The 17,606-nt window shown below is 33.0% G+C and overlaps 1 protein-coding gene and 2 pseudogenes across 2 annotated transcripts; 1 reads left to right on the top strand and 2 right to left on the bottom strand.

Moving 5' to 3' along the window:
- Window positions 1–499: 499 nt before the first annotated feature.
- On the bottom strand, window positions 500–16,922 carry LOC102584527 (putative 4-hydroxy-4-methyl-2-oxoglutarate aldolase 3). 2 transcript variants are annotated; one of them, XM_006352512.2, is made up of 2 exons: window positions 16,886–16,922; window positions 500–1,200 (listed from the first exon to the last, which is right to left on the bottom strand). In XM_006352512.2, the coding sequence occupies exon 2, from the start codon at window positions 1,192–1,194 to the stop codon at window positions 694–696; it is 501 nt and encodes a 166-aa protein (XP_006352574.1). In that variant the 5' UTR covers window positions 1,195–1,200; window positions 16,886–16,922; the 3' UTR covers window positions 500–693. The 2 variants fall into 2 exon arrangements, with proteins under 2 accessions (XP_006352574.1, XP_006352573.1); XM_006352511.2 differs by lacking the exon at window positions 16,886–16,922 and adding an exon at window positions 3,375–3,554.
- Window positions 8,037–15,023, top strand: LOC102578896 (COP9 signalosome complex subunit 6a-like; annotated as a pseudogene).
- On the bottom strand, window positions 15,075–16,959 carry LOC102585061 (putative 4-hydroxy-4-methyl-2-oxoglutarate aldolase 3; annotated as a pseudogene).
- Between the last annotated feature and the right edge of the window lie 647 nt (window positions 16,960–17,606).

Here is a 17,606-nt window from a genome sequence, read left to right as displayed (position 1 = left end):
TCATCAAAACACACCTTGAACCTTTGATTAGTATCTACTGATGTATGGTGTACACTCTTGTTTTGTTTAAAAATAGTGTCAAATGGCACTCACCGCAGATAATTAAAGAAATTAATTGATTTAAAAAAAAAAGTGATAATGGAAAGCACACCTGAAATATCATTTCTTTTAGAATTTTCTTTTTGAACTTTAAGTATTTGCATATCGTCAATTATTTATTAAAACACACATTGAAATTAATGAGTCAACTCTCATTTAGACGGAATTTTATGGGTAAATTAAATTGTTACGTGCTTTTTGACGATTGTATACAAGCACTTGGTCTTGTCAGCTTCAAGGTGTGTTTTGATAAATAATTGATGATAATTCGAATAGAGAATGCAAACGCTTAATAGTCTAGATATGAAACTCACAAAAAAATTATAGTTGAGATGTGTTTTTAACCGTCGTCTCTTTAATCCATGTATATCCAGCTTAGTAGCTAGGTAGACAACAAAAATAATTCAAATTTACCCTTAAAACAATCAAAAAAATAGGTTCATTATTTGGTACAAAAGCAGAGTCATGAAAATAGTAATTGGTACATCCTTATTAGATAATACTGAATGAAACAATACATCTTTTTAAACAGCACAACACAATCCAAGATCTAAAGACACAGAGCTGGAGCAGATAACCTCATGGTTCTCAAAATCAGATCGATAATTCGGTTTTTGATACGAGGATGCCATCACTATCTGCATATAACCACTCTCCTTCGCGAATCAGCATACCTCCAATGTAAATAGGAACATGCTTTTCGCCTTGGCCTTTCTTGTTCGATTTCTGAGGGTGTGATGCCAATGCACGAACACCAATATCACAACCGTTAATCTCATCTACATCTCGAATGCAGCCATTAACTACAATACCTGCCCAGCCCATATTCTGGGCTAGTTGTCCCAAGTTTCCTCCTACCAAAGCACATCGCATACTCCCTCCACCATCTATGACAAGTACTCTTCCTTCACCTCTAGTTTCAAGAAGCTCCCTAACCAACACATTGTCCTCAAATACCTTAAGGGTCGTAATGGGGCCTGAGAAAGCTCGGCATTGACCATATATCTTGAAGACTGGTGGCAAAACTCGTAGATCACCATTTGACAGATCCCCTGCATTCACATCACACACTTCTGCTGTTGCCAAGGATGCCATCTAAAACTGTAAACGTTAGCAACTGAATTAGTTCATTTTCTTTCCCCGCAGCCATTATCTATCATATGCCAGTAAAAAATATAGAGAATGAGATTAGCTAAATGGAGAGACATGGTTAATGATGATAATAATCGACCTCAACTTGCTTGGTAGTTGTTATTATGCATCGTTTACCTATCATGTTTCATGTGGCATGCCTGAAAATCTCCGGACACCTTAAACATAATGCTTGCATTGCATTTCTATGTAGGCATAATGACACAAAACATATATTTGAAATTTCAATCGAAGTGATGTTATCATATCTTAAGTTGTCACAGCTTGAAGAACAAATCAGAACAAAAAAGAATTCTTAGAACTAAAGTTATATCTTCATTACAAATGTGTAAATCTGCTATATAGGCCTTGTAGGAGCCAGAAAGACGTTGAGACCGTGCATAAACTCTTCATGTAAATCAACTATAAGCAGACAGAACCCACAAATATCAGCATTACAGCAAATATAAAACCAGCAAGGCAAAAGCAAAACTCCAAAATAAGAAGGCAGTGCTGCATATGATTGAAAAGGTTGAACATGGTTAAAAGATCAGTGCAACCAGTAATTCATGAAAATTGGCTAAAAATGAAATTGTATCTCGAATCAAGGACCGTGATGAATCTACTGGTTCTACCATAAAATCAGCTTCCTATTCCCTAAAATCCTTAGAAATTGCATGACACATGCTCAGAATGATGTGAAACAAACTTATATAGAACTGTCAATCCATAAAAAACAACAACCAATAATAAGATCGTCTAGAAACAAGGTTATCAACCAAAGCGGATTACTGAATAACTTAGAAGGATAGATATTACTGCGCGCTATGGATGGTCCAATACAGAATGTAATGAAATGGTTGATAATATCTATAGGTTCTCTGTGAGAACTGCAGTTGATTAATACGTTCAACGCAAGATTCATACGGGAAATAACATCAAGAAATCTAATTTCTGCTGGCATTCTGCAAGATATAACTCTCTGCATTCACAATATATGTTCGCGATGAGTCAAAATAAGGGATCAGATACTATATCTTACTGTTATACTAGCAATATGTATATATATACAAGTTCACCAAGCAAGAAATGTTACAATACCATATGTCTACACAAGAAAACTACCATTAGAGACACACTCCAATGACATTAAGCCAGCAGAATCAGCACACTTTTCCCCAGAAGCAACAAAACATGCAGATAAAAGTAACAATTATGGCGTGTGACCTAAGGGTCAATAAAGCGAGTTGAGAATCATAAGTTCTCATATTTAAATTCTAGCGAAACAACAACACTAGTTGAGTTTTTCCACCTGTTCAAGCCTAGATGGACAAAGTTGTCCGGCTATGTTGCTCAGACTCTCTAAAAATATTGCCACACCCATTCATATCCTTCAAAAATTGCACTACTTTTAGAAGATCCAACAAGCATCCACAACATTTTTGAAGAGTCCGAACAACACAGTTATCCGGTACCTATGTTGGTGGGAGGTGGGAGGCAGCAAGCAGGGGAGTAGCTAGAGTGCAATCTACGTGTTTGGCCGAACTCATTAGCTTTTGTTCAAACTCTATACTCATCTTAAAAAATCCACTAAATATGTACAAATTATTAATTTAAAACCCAGTAACTAGAGTAAACAAGAATTCCAAATTCAACAACAACATAACTAGTGTAATTCCACTATGTGCGTTCTGAGAAGGTTAAGATATACGCAGACCTTACCACTATATCATGAAAATAGAGAAATTGTTTCCGAACTCGTAAACTTTAAACTCGAATACCAAAGTTGTAAGAAAAGTAACAGTTACAATTCTGCAGTTGTACTCATTACAACTGATTAAAGTTATAGCCTAATAGTCACAGTTGATTACGACTTTCTAACGTAATAACTATCAGTAGAGTGAGTGACTATACGAGAAATCAACCTATCGCAGAGTCCTCCAATCCCATCAAAACACACAAACATGGAATTTTTCTTTAATTAAATAAAATTATGAGTGTGTGAAGCTAATTTCATATTTTTTTAACCTCAACCAAAGTTTGGGTTTTATTTATCCAAATTCACAAAACCAAAAAATCAAAATCATAAACAAAACAGATAAAATCAACACCCAAAAAAAGCAATAAAGAATAAAAAAAATTACCTTTTTATGAACCTTTATGGAATTCAAGAATGAAGCTCTTGATGTTGAAATTGTAAATTTCGAAGTAGATCTAATCTATATATTATATATAAAATCCAACATCACTGTTTATTGATTCATACAGTGACGATGACCTCTCTCATATCTTGTTGGTTTTTGTGCCACTCATCCACAATTTTCAATTGGCCAGTGTTCAATTTATACCATTGGAGTTTTCATTTATTCGATTATTTTGATTTGATACAAAATTTAAAATGTTAATTTTTTTAAATTAAAAATACGTCCAATGTATCAAAAAAAATCATTTATAATCTTATTATTTTAAACATATCGCGAGAGTTAAAATTAAAATTAAAATATTGCTAAAAGAAAAGGATCATTTTGATTAAAAAGAAAAATATATTAATCAAATTAAAATAGAAATAATGTTTTTTTATGCAGTTTCATATATATATATATATAAAAATGAATTGTAAATTGATCATCAGAGTGAAAGAGCAAAATATAACATAATAATTTAAATGTAATTTGACACTCATAATTGTATAATAACTACAATAATGATTGAAGAAATGAAGTGATGAGATTTTATTGGAATTTCAAATAAAATTTGAAAAAACGGTTAAGTTATTACCTAATTAATATTAATATTCTCCATTATTATGTGATTTTCTTTCTTATTTAAGAGTCATAATTATATAAGAAAATTTGTAGTTGAGTATATTATTATGACTTTATTTAGAGAAGAAAATAGCAAAGAGAGAATTTAAGAAAATGAAATAAATGATAATAATGACAAAGTTATATGTATATTTCTAACTTAGAAGAAGACGGAAGAAAGAGAAGAATTAGAGGGAGATTTGAAGAAATAAATTAAATATTAATATATATTTTTTTTGAGTTTTTTGATTAAAAAAATCAATAAAAACAGTTTTAAGAAGATGCCATCTCACCATTTTATTATCTAATTTTAGTATTGTATATTTTAGTAGAAAAAATAATTTAAAAATTCAAAATAAAAAAACAAAACAAATTTTGTAAAAACAAATAATACAATACTTATAAAGTTATAATAATTGATTCCTGGGATTAAACAAATAAATAAAAGAAAGTAAGAAGAACAAAGAAAGGAAAATGAGTGATTTAAGAAAATGATATCAAATAATATTAATATGAAATTAAGGGAATGTGAGAAAGGATGAAATGAATACTTTCACATATAGCAAACAAAAAAATCATACATGTATGCTATAGCAAAGTTTGCATAATTGCGCTCCATAACAAACATATATATGTATAATTTGCTATACATATACAATTGAAAGCTGTCTATTTCGCTATACATATATACAGAAAGAAACAATTGTTTAATTCGTTGGCTCATCTTCAGAATTGTATAATTTCGCTGGCAGGCCATTTGTATAAATTGTTGTTAGCCTCTCGTTTGTATAAATCGTTGACAAAAATATTTGTATATAAAAAATCGCTCTCTTTCGCTTTATACAAACATAAATTATACATTATACAAACATAAAACTGGGCAGGGGAATATTTTTATTGTATAATTATTAATGTATAGGACATTCATATATGTATTTGCATGTGTATATACAATTTTCTCGTGCTTTATACAAACAGAAACGCAATTTATACAATTATGTTGTATAAAACGAGAAAGATAGAAAGACAAAAGAGAACTGGGCAGGAGAATATTTTTATTGTATAATTATAAGTGTATAAGACGAATATATATGTATTTGCATGGGTATATATAATTTTCTCTCGCTTTATACTAACAGAAACACAATTTATACACTTTTGTTGTATAAAGCGAGAGAGGCGAGCACAGAGGGAGTGAGTGAGAGAGGAGAGTGGCGAGCAAGAGTTTGAGGGAGAGAAGCGCTGACAAACAGTTTGCTACAGGACACAATTAAATCAAAGTGTGATTATACCATTTAATTTGAATTAATAGTTTGCCATTATGTACAATTTTCCCCATTAAAATATGACTATTTTAAATATAAAATTGTAAGGTAAAACGTTTAGTTTTTTAAAATTAGCAAAAAGGCCAAGCAAAAAACAATTTAAAAAATAACAAATATCTTATTTATAGTTTAACAATGTCGCATCGGCAAATAGCCTCTATTTTTTTTCCTTATAGCTAATTAACAATACCTTATAATATAAATTGATATGAATTTTAATAAATAGTTGTTTTCTTTCTCTATATAATTCTTCCGTGATCTCCTTCTAATTTAATATAAATTTCATAAATAGATTGATTCTTTATCCAAATGTTTTTTCTTGCCATACCAGTTTGTCTATATCCAACTTTATATAAATTGTTCACAATTGTAATATTACGTTTAGTAATTTATTAATAATTGAAGGCTCAAAAGTGTTATTAGTTCTATTGGCCAAGGATATTTGTGTCAACATAAGTTGAAATTAAGATATTTTGTTCTGATCCTACATCTTGAAATGAACATGATAATTGCAAGATAAACTTACATATATTTGTTAATATCTTAATTAGCTTCGTCTAACAAAAATAAATACTTTTAATCAGCCTCGCTGCTCCCCGCATAGTCATGTAATTTGGACGAAAGCTTAGGCAATTGTGTTGAAGTTTCCTAATGTGTTGTTTTATTTCTGATGTTTTTTGTTTTTTTTTTTTGTTTTTGTTTTGAGCTTTGTAGGTTTCTTTATTTTGTCCACAAATGTTCTTATTTTTTGGATATCAATAAAATGGGACGAAATTCGATTAAGAAAAGAAAAGGAAACTAAGACATTTTAGGAGGGAATACTATAGGAATTGTGTTGAAGTTTCATAATGTGTTCTTTTGCTTATGATGTTTTTTTATAAGTTCGAGCAATATAAATTATAATAAAGTTTAAACTAGTCAAGAAATAAATAAATTGATGAATAGTTATAACAACAATGAAATCAGCAATATAGTAGGTGTTTGGCCATGTGATATCATATCATCATATGAAATTATGACATGAAATCAGTGTTTGGATATATGATTTCACATTGATTTCAACTCATGATTTCATATCGTGACATGAAATTCCAAATTCACCGAAAATCATGATTTGGAAATTTTAATGATATTGACACCTATCAATTGCATTTTATAGACAATGTTTGTGACAAGGTCAACAATCAAGTCATTAAGAAAGTGTTTGAGATCTCCATCAATTATTACTCAACAGATATATACATGAGTAACTAAAAGTCTTCGTGAAGCTGAGTTCTGATATTCTACGAAAGTTGCTTCTTGGGATCTACTCATTATACCCATCACTAAAAATACATTGTTCTCTTATGCTCTTATGGATCATTTGGTAACTAGTTAGGAGATATGTTATTCGTATATTAAATCATGCACAAGTAATATATACTATGTTTGACAATCGGTAAGGATTATGTATAAAATTGATTTGTTGTTAGATTTGTACTTTAGAAACGTATATAACTAATATATATATAAGCTATAAGGAAATCTATGTATAATATAATGTAGGAAATAAGATGGAACAACCAATACATAAATAACAAAATCTAACATAAAATAATACAAAAAAAAATTCATAACTAATTCATGTATTGCTAATACATGTATAACTCTAACCAGCTATCAAACGACCCCTAAGCGGACGTTGGGTAGTTGGTTAGAGTTATATACGTATTACTATACTAGTAATTAGAAATTTTTATGTATTATTTTATGCATGTATTAGTTACGTAGAGTTTAATTAGTTCTTTATGTACTAATTATTCTTTCTTCTATCATGTATAAAATAATATAAGATTCATCATAACTTTTACATGTATTAGTAACGTGAATTTATAAATTGTAAGTCAAACATCATTTTAATATTATATATAAATAACTCACTTCTTAACTGGATACTAAACATTGTACTCCTTTCGTCCATCTTTACTTGTTCACTATATTATTTCGAGATATCTAATAAGTAATACTTATCAAGTAAATAAAATCAACTAATTTTTCTATAATGTTTACATTAATTAAACATGATATAATTATAAAATCGCATAGTATTTTGATGGTTTTAATTTGTGTATTCTCAAGCCACGTCTATAAATTTAATTATATTGTTTTTTTTTTAGTTTTAGTGAAAAAACATAAAGTTAATTATATTGTTTTTTTTTTAGTTTTAGTGAAAAAACATAAAGTTAATTATATTGTTTTTTTTTTAGTTTTAGTGAAAAAATATAAAGGACTATTTATTGTATTTTTTTGGGAAAAAGGTCAAAAATACCCCTCAACTTTGGTTTATTGTTTGACTTTACCCTCGCCGTTAAAATGAAGTTAATTTTACTCCTTTCGTTACTAATTTCACCAAATTTACCCCTCAATTGGATGGAAAACCCAAATCAACTAAAATTACCCAATTTCAATTAAATAACCCAATTTTTTCTCTTTTTAATCCAAACCCGACCCATTTATACCAAATTAAAACCCCAAATCAAGCTCCGGCGATCTCCATCCATTTTCTCCGTTTTCCGGCTAAACACCACCAAAACAACCTCCAAACGACCACCTGAAACCACCACTCAAAACCCCCAAAAACCAGAAACGACATCAAGTAGAAAACATTAACAACAAACCCATTTTCCTCTACTTTCCGATGACGACAACAAGATCTTTCTTCTCCATTTCCGGCCAGTTCCAAGCTGGAACAACATTAACCAAACCACCCACCGTCGGAATCATTCAAACAACCGTGAAATCGACCCGAAACAACTCTCAAACACCACCCTCTCCATGCCAAAATCCAGCGGTAAAACCACACTTCAGCCCACCAGAACCCAGACCTCCATCACCCAAGCTAAAACAACCAGCAAATGACCACCAGACCAGTAATTCTCCGACCTCCAAACAACCAACCAAAAAAACCCCGACCAAAACCCCATCGGAAAACAACTGAAGCACCGCTAACAGATCAAACCAACAACACAATCAGGCGAGAATCAAGGCTCGAAAACAACAGCCACAACTTCATATCTGGCTAGGCTCAACAAGCAAGCAATATCATAGTTTCAGATCTGCCCGCAGGAAAGCAAAATCCGATGATTGAACGAGCTCCAAGCTCCGACTAGTGGTGCAATTTTAGTAGGAAGGACAAATATGCATTAACCACACTAGTGTGCTAAATCTCTCTAATCTTCTTCATATACTTCCTCTATTGAATGTGGTCATGGAGGAAACCCACTGTCAATCTTGGATGGGATTTTCATTGCAGTCAAGGATGACATTGATTGCTATTTTCATCCGGGTATTTGTTTAATTTCATATTTCCTCTGTAAATATCTCTGTCATTTTTAGCTGAACATTTTTCCCTGTTAAAAAGTGCAAGTGGTTCTAAATGGTTTCATGAGGTTTGTCAGGTGAAGGCAGATGGGGTTTCTGTGTCAAGATTACGAAATAGTGGTGAAATTTTAGTAGGAAGGACAAATATGCATGAGTTTAACTACAGAACATTTGCTGTCAATTTTAGTAGTATGTGTTTCAATGGAAGAAGGAGATGGAGAAGATTAGAGAGATGGGTTTAGGGTTCTAATTTGATATAAATGGGTCGGGTTCGGATTAAAAGAGAAAATCGGGTCATTTACTTGAAATTGGGTAATTTTAGTTGATTTGGATTTTTCATCCAATTGAGGGCAAAGGGTCAAATATACCCCTCAACTTTGGACGGATCGGGCATTGGGTTTAAAATGGGGAGTGGGTCTTTTTTTAAAATTTGGGTTAAATTGAGTCAATTTGGGGATTTCCGTCAATTGAGGGGTAAATTTGGTGAAATTAGTAATGGGAGGGATAAAATTAACTTCATTTTAACGGTGAGGATAAAGTCAAACAATAAACCAAAGTTGAGGGATATTTTTGACCCTTTAAAAGAAAGAGACAGATAAAATAGTAGTGCTCTACAAGTGGCGTCCTCATCCAGCAGCGGCTTAACGTTCAAGCTCCACCCGCTCGTTTTACTCAACATATCCGATCACTACACTCGGGTCAAATCTCACGCCACCGGTTCCGATGCCGGTGCTGGTTCCAGCGCCGGCACCGATTCCCCTCCGCCACCGCCTATGGTATTTGGTTGCGTCATCGGTGTACAGTGAGGCCGAACAGTTGAGATCTTCAACAGCTTCGAACTTCTTTATGATCCATCTACTCACTCAATTGACCGTGCCTTCCTTGAGAAGAAACAGGAGCTCTGTTAGTTTATTCTTTCCTTAAAGGTTGTGATTCTATACAAGGAGAATTAGGTGGAGTTTGGATGATTTCTCTGATTGCATAAACAATTTTTGCAAAACATTGTTTAAATTTTCTATTAAAGCTGTGCTTGGATGATATATTCTCATTGTTTTTCTCGTCCAATGGTCATGTTTGAGATTAAACAGTAATGTATGGGCGGAAAATCCTCCCAACAAAGTGATGTTAGATTTTTTACACTCCACCTAAGTTTCCTTGGATTGTTTTGGTGATATAATTGATATACTAATGTTGGCAATTTTGAGCAGATAAGAAGGTGTTTCCTAATTTCTATATACTGGGATGGTATTCAACGGGGAGTGATGCTCAGGAATCAGATAAGAACATTCACAGAGCTATGAGTTCTTTTTCTTTGCTTAAAGTAGTGCTTATTTAATGCATCGGTTCATTTAGATATGGAATTATATTCTTATTTAGATGTTACATTTGTGGTAGTGAAGTGAAATAATAAACTAATAGTTATGTATGTGGCAAAATCGGATCTAGTGGAAAGAGCGAATTACACCATGACAAGTGGGTGAGACTGAATATACGAAGGAACACCTGCCGGTGATCCGGGGAGAACTGAGAAGACTCTCCCCGGTATGGCATATGAAGCCTTAGACACCTGCTCGTGCAGGATGTTTGTAGCCGATCATCTAAGAGAAGCCTCACCCGGAGAAGCTCACCTTACACCTGGAAACAGTCACAATTAACCTCGGTAGATCAACAATCAATCTCGAGCCGCGAGCCCACATGTCCCAATCAGTTTCAAGTGAGGCATTTAAGCATAATTACACGCTATGTGATAATCTTTTCAGTACCCAAGTGTGCTGTCGTTTCACATTGAGTTGACAACTCAGTTATTACACCTACACCACGGTCATAAAAAAAACTCAGTTTTTACACCTATAAAAGGAGGTTTTTGAGAGCTTAGAGAATGCTGTGTAGAAGATCCTGAACTTCATCTTACTGCTATGTTTTTGTTTTTGGTGTAATCAGATTTACTCTAATAATACTGTGTCTATCATAGATGTTCTAGATTCTTTATTGCTAGAGAGGCAAGGCACTAGAGCTCTATTGTAAATATGGTTTCAGTACTATGGGTAGTACTGTTTTGATACTTGATATGATACAAAGTTACTGATTTCAAAAAGGAGGTTTTGCAGAGAATAGAAGACATTAGAAAGGCACGAGAGCTCTATTGTAAATATGGTTTCAGTACTATGGGTAGTACTGTTTTGATACTTGATATGATACAAAGTTACTGATTTCAAAAAGGAGGTTTTCCGGAGAATAGAAGACATTAGAAAAAGTCCCAAGAGGTTTTGATCCTTGATATGATACAAAGTTACTGATTTCAAAAAGGAGGTTTTCCGGAGAATAGAAGACATTAGAAAAAGTCCCAAGAGGTTTTGATCCTTGATATGATACAAAGTTATTGGTTTCAAAAAGGAGGTTTTGCAGAGAATAGAAGACATTAGAAAGGCACGAGAGCTCTATTGTAAATATGGTTTCAGTACTTGGGTAGTACTGTTTTGATCCTTGATATGATACAAAGTTCCCCCCCCCGCTCTTCCTTTTAGCATCTCCATGAAAGAGGCTTTAATACCCCCTTCCCTCATGTACTATACATCTTCTTTGGGACGATCTTATTCTTGAATTAGATCACGAGTTTGTCCCTTTTAGCCTAAAGGAAATGAACTTGATCAGTCTTAGCCCACTTATCTTTAACCTCTTTTCACAAATTCAACTGTTAAACAAAATGATGATTTTTACGGAAAACAAGTTGATAAGTTAGTTTCATAAAAAAGAAATAAACACAGCAAAATTTAAAATTTTGAATGGTGTAGTTAAATGAATTTGAAGCCCTAAAACAGAGAGAATGTAAATTATGTGATAGAAATCTGGACAAGGAAGTATTGTCTCATAATCAAGTTATTTCTTGTTTATGTTTTTCTCTTTTCTGTTCAATTGTGTTTGCTCAGTAATTGAGAGGTGTGAGTGTGAGTTATAACCATCTTTTTTATGTTTTTGATTCTTCATCATCTAGACTTTAATGTCTATCCATCTGGTGTGCATGTATTCATTCAAGTCAAGTAATATCTCTCTTATGGAGAAACGGACTGGGTTTGCCTCCCAGTTATTTGATGAACTACTTAATTGTCTAAACTAAGGTCGTCAACTTCTACAACCTGTAGATATTAAATATAGTAGTAGTTTTCTAAGGCTATAACGGATTAATCCAATCTAAACAACATACATTTTCTACTAGGTATAGTAGTAGTTATGTAAAGCTACAACGAATTAACCCAATGTAAGAAACATACTCTTCACTGGATAGTTGATAAATGCATGTGCGAGAAGATGCTTATATGAAAAGGGTAAAATATGACTATATAAATATGATGCTTATTAGGAGTTGATGTTTGTGAACTAGAAGAATTATGTATCTTAGACATGGGTATGCGCTATGCCTTTATTGTTAGCTTTGTTTGTATTAGGTCAAGTGAAGTTTTAGAAATTGAGAATAGGATATGAATTTGGACACTACATGGACTATACACGCTGATACTTCATAAAATCTGTAAAAATAAAGAAACAAACTGTGTATCTATTTCTGTGGGAATGCAATTTTTCTTTGATAAGTCAATTCTTAGGGTAAGATATCAATAGCATGCTGAGTAAAAGATGCTGACACCCATATCCCTGGAAAAGTAGTAGGCCTTCTAGTGATATATAGGAGATACCATAGCATCACGCTTTCTAGGAGTTCCTTCTTGGCTAATGGTATCCTAGCCACTTGCTAAACTCAAGGTCTAGTGTTTGAATGTTTTTTTGGGGAAAAAGTGGCTGTGATGCTCTTCTGATCATAGAGAAATGTATCGAGGGCGTGAGGTACAAATAACCGTGTGAGGGCAAGTAGCCAAGGAGTAAATGAGGAAAAACCTCCCAGAACTCTGGAAAAAACTGAAAATAGTAAGTTGTTGAAATTTTCCATCTATAAGCTGGAAGCATCCTCTATCAAAGCATTGAAGCAGCATATACAATCCAAGCTCCATACCAGGTGGATAAGCTGCCTTGGCACTCAACAGCCTGAAGAATATTGTGTACTCTGTGCAGACTGTGCATTGGAGAATGAGCTAAACATGTGCTGTATGCTTAAGAATGAACACTATAAGTTAATTCAATTTGCATATTTTTGACTGTATTCTCCTCGAGATCTTCTGAATTCTTTGATACATACTTGTTCTTTGGGTGATACTAGCTGCCTATAATCTGGTGACTAGGTCCAGCTTGTGATATCCCATTAGTTTAAATCGTTATAATATTTCCTTTTCTAGAATGTGTTGAGAATGGCATCTAGGCCCATGATTCCAGAATAACTTCGTTCTGCTCTCTAGATGAATAATCTGCATTTGCTTTTCCTATAGAGCATCGGTTTTTCCCTTCAGTTTTTGTCAAGGCATAACACTAGCATATTTTGTTGTATCAGTTGATGGATATCAATGAAAGTCCTTTGTACGTTCTTCTCAATCCTTCTATCATTCACGCACAGAAGGACTTGCCAATCACTATCTATGAAAGTGGTACGTGTATATTATTTGTCATATTACTGATGCTCTGTCATATTACTTGTATTATCTCCTTTCTGGGTGGCAGATAACATATTTTATACAGAGCCTTCCACCACAACCCCTTCATTATTGTTCTAACCATTTCTCAAATGATTTTGGGGTTTATGCCTTGTGTGCCAAACCATGATTCATAAACTTTGCAGAAATTCCAATTAGAATATCTTCTTGTGTCCATCTTTTGAGCTCCTAAAGTTACTGATGAGAATTTACTGGTTTTTTTTTTTGTGTTTTGAAACTATTTATGGATACTCAAAGAGTTGCATATCATTGATGGCATCCCACAGCTTATTTTTGCCCAAGCAAGCTACACAATAGAGATATTTCCTTATGCATTTATCATATCATCTTTTCCACAAATTATTCGGAACATCTAATGAATTCGTTCTCACTTGCAATACCTGACTGTTTACTAGACTGTTGAAGCTGAACGGATATCTGTTGATCATGTTGCACATCTTAAACCATCTGATGGAGGCTCTGCTGCAACTCAGTGTGAGCACCTTTAACTTCATTTGTCTTCGCAGAACTCAAGAAGCTTTTATTGATGCTTTATACAAAGTAGAATGCTCTTACTGTTGCCCTAACTTTTTAGTGATATGGTTTGTCTATTATTTATTTATTAGTTGTATTTGTGCAGTGGCTGCGCACCTTACCGGCACACATAGTGCCATCAAGATGCTGAACAACAGAATTAGAGTGCTACATCATTATCTTCTTGCTATGCAAAAAGGTATCCAGTTTTGGCTAGAAGTTGAAGCTACATTCTAGTTGATTGTCGAAGTTCCTTATTGTGGAAAAAACACTTTTCAAGTTTACTGGGAGAATACTCACCACGAAATATAGTTTTAGATAAAACCTGGATACTAGTTGACATATATATTTTGCATCTGAAAGTCTAAGATGCTTAGATAGCCTCATGAACTATCCTAGTCAAGAAAATGTATCTTTACTTGAAACTGTTTTTGGAGAATGTTAGTCTCACAAACTTTTTCGACAATTAACATGGAAATGGAAGAGAATATTTTTTCATGGTGCAGTGGCTGTAGAGTTTTAATGTCTTCTCTGTTGGGTGTAGGTGAAATTCCTTGTGAGAATTCATTTGCTCAGGCAGGTCTCCAGTCTTTTAAGAAGATCACCAACAATTGAGTCGGAGAAATTTCGAGATGATTTCTTGATGGTAGGTGTTGTTTGACCTTGTTATTGGAGTTGACGTGGTTATAGTAATGTAGCCTTTCAGTATTCTCTCTTTTTTTTAAAAAAAAACTTTGGAGTTGGAAATGTCTCTTTATTTGCAGGATATTTTGTAAGAGTTTTCTAATAAGACTTTCATCAGCTTCAAATAATTACTATGTAATTGCAACGTTGGAAACTGCTAACTAGAAATTTTCATATTTGTTCTAGGTCCACTAATCAGCTTTTGCCACTTTCTGATTCTATTACTTTATTTGCTCTTTTCTTATGTGCAGGAATATAATGACACATTGTTAGTTAGTTACCTGGCCATGTTCACCAACTGCTCTAGGTATGATATCCAAGGCTTCTTGCACTAATGCTTTTGAGATTTGTACAAGTAGTTGACTCTTTTTCCCCCTTTACTCCTTTTTATTTTTCATTATTAAAGAAATATCCCAGATTATTGTGTTGACAATAGGGCTAAAGTTCAGATAATAATGGTTTTTGCCGAAGTTGCATTAAGTTTAAGTGGAAATGCAGATAAAATTGAGGTGTCCTGTGAATTTGGTAAAGATATCAATTATTTGGTACAAAGCAGAGTCATTAAAATAGTAATTGGTACATCCTTATTAGATAATACTGAATGAAACAATACATCTTTTCAAACAACACAACACAATCCAAGATTTTTGACTCCTATATGGCTTTGATCATAAATCTAAAGACACAGAGCTGGAGTAGATAACTTCATGGATCTCAAAATTAGATCGATAATTCGGTTTTTGATACGAGGATGCCATCACTATCTGCATATAACCACTCTCCTTCACGAATCATCATACCTCCAATGTAAATAGGGACATGCTTTTCGCTTTGGCATTTCTTGTTCGGTTTCTGAGGGTGTGATGCCAATGCACGAACACCAATGTCACAACCGTTAATCTCAATGGATTTCTTTTTCTTTTCAAAAACTCCATTTTTCTCATTTTTCTGAGCATGTTTTTGAAAAATTCACTTCATTGAGTTAGTCAGACCACCTCTGGTTCAAATCGAATTTCAAATGGAAGAAATCCACAGATTGCCAGAATCCATGTTGTATATTTGAAAGAGGTTGACCTCCTATCTACATCTCGAATGCAGCCATTAACTACAATACCTGCCCAGCCCATATTCTGGGCTAGTTGTCCCAAGTTTCCTCCTAACAAAGCACATCGCATACTCCCTCCACCATCTATGACAAGGACTCTTCCTTCACCTCTAGTTTCAAGAAGCTCCCTAACCAGCACATTGCCATCAAATACCTTAAGGGTCGTAATGGGGCCTGAGAAAGCTCGGCGTTGACCATATATCTTGGAAGACTGGTGGCAAAACTCGTAGATCGCCATTTGACAGATGCCCTGCATTCACATCACAGACTTCTGCTGTTGCCAAGGACGCCATGTAATCTCCTGAAATTATGGCGTGTGACCTAACGGTCAATGAAGCGAGTTGAGATTCATAAGTTCCCATATTTAAATTCTAGCGAAACAACAATACTAGTTGATTTTTTCCATCTGTTCAAGACTATATGGACAAATTTATCTGTCTATGTTGCTCATACTCTAAAAATATTGTCACACCCGTATCGGATCCGTAAAAAATTGCAATACTTTTGGAAGATCCAACAATCATCCACAACACTTTTGAAGAATCCGAGCAAAATGGATATCCAGTACCTATGTTGGTGGAAGGTGGGAGGCAGCAGGCAGGGGAGTAGCTAGAGTGCAATTTACATGTTTGGTCAAACTCATTAGCTTTTGTTCAAACGCTATGCTCATCTTAAAAAATCCACTACAAATTATTAATTTAAAATCCACCAAATATATACAGATTGTAAATATAAAACCCAGTAACTTGAGAAAACAAGAATTCCGAATTCAACAACAACAACAACATACCCAGTATAATTTCAGTAGGTACGTTCTAAATAGGTTAAGTTGTACGCAGACATTACCACTATCTCTGAGAGATATTGTTTCCGAACTAATAAACTTCAAACCCATATACCAAAGATGTAAGAAAAGTAACAATTACAATTTTGCAGTTGTACTCATTACAACTGACTGAAGTTATAGCCTAATAGTCACAAGTCCAAGTTGATTACGACTTCCAACATAATAACTATCGGTTCAGTGACTATACGAGAAATCAACCTGTCAAAATGTAGAGATCTCTCATCCCATCAAGCACACAAAGATGAAATTTTTCTTTAAATAAAATTAAATTATGAGTGTGTGAAGCTAATTTCATATTTTTTTAACCTCAACCAAAATTTGGGTTTTATTTATCCAAATTCACAAAACCAAAAAATCAAAATCATAAACAAAACAGATAAAATCAACACCCAAAAAAAGCAATAAAGGATAAAAAAAATTACCTTTTTATGAACTTTTGTGGAATTCAAGAATGAAGCTTTTGATGTTGAAATTGTAAATTTCGAAGTAGATCTAATCTATATATTGAGTATATTTTAATATCCAACATCACTGTTTATTGATTCATTCAGTGACGATGGACCACTCTCTTATCTTGTTGGTTTTTTGGCCACTCATCAACAATTTTCAATTGGCCACTGTTCAATTTATACCATTCGAGTTTTAATTTATTTGATCTATTTTGACTTGATACGGAATTTAAGAAAATATTTTTTTAATTAAAATTACGTCCAATGTATCAAAAAATCATTTATAATCTTATTATTTTAAACTTATCGCGAGAGTTAAAATTAAAATTAAAATATTGCTAAAAGAAAAGGATCATTTTGATTAAAAAGAAAAGTATGCTAATCAAATTAAAATAGAAATAATATTTTTTATGCAGTTTCATTTATATATATACAAAACAAAAAAAATGAATTGTAAATTGATCATCAGAGTGAAAGAGCAAAATATAACATAATAATTTAAATGTAATTTGACACTCATAATTTTATAATAACTACAATAATTATTGAAGAAATGAAGTGATGAGGTTTTATTGGAATTTCAAATAAAATTTGAAAAAACGGTTAAATTATTACCTAATTAATATTAATATTCTCCATTATTACGTGATTTTCTTTCTTATTTAAGAGTCATAATTATATAAGAAAATTTATA

The sequence above is a fragment of the Solanum tuberosum genome, unplaced genomic scaffold (assembly GCF_000226075.1).
Source record: "Solanum tuberosum cultivar DM 1-3 516 R44 unplaced genomic scaffold, SolTub_3.0 scf00149, whole genome shotgun sequence".
In the NCBI taxonomy this organism is placed as follows: Eukaryota; Viridiplantae; Streptophyta; class Magnoliopsida; order Solanales; family Solanaceae; genus Solanum; species Solanum tuberosum.
This window is presented reverse-complemented; position numbering and strand designations above follow the sequence as displayed.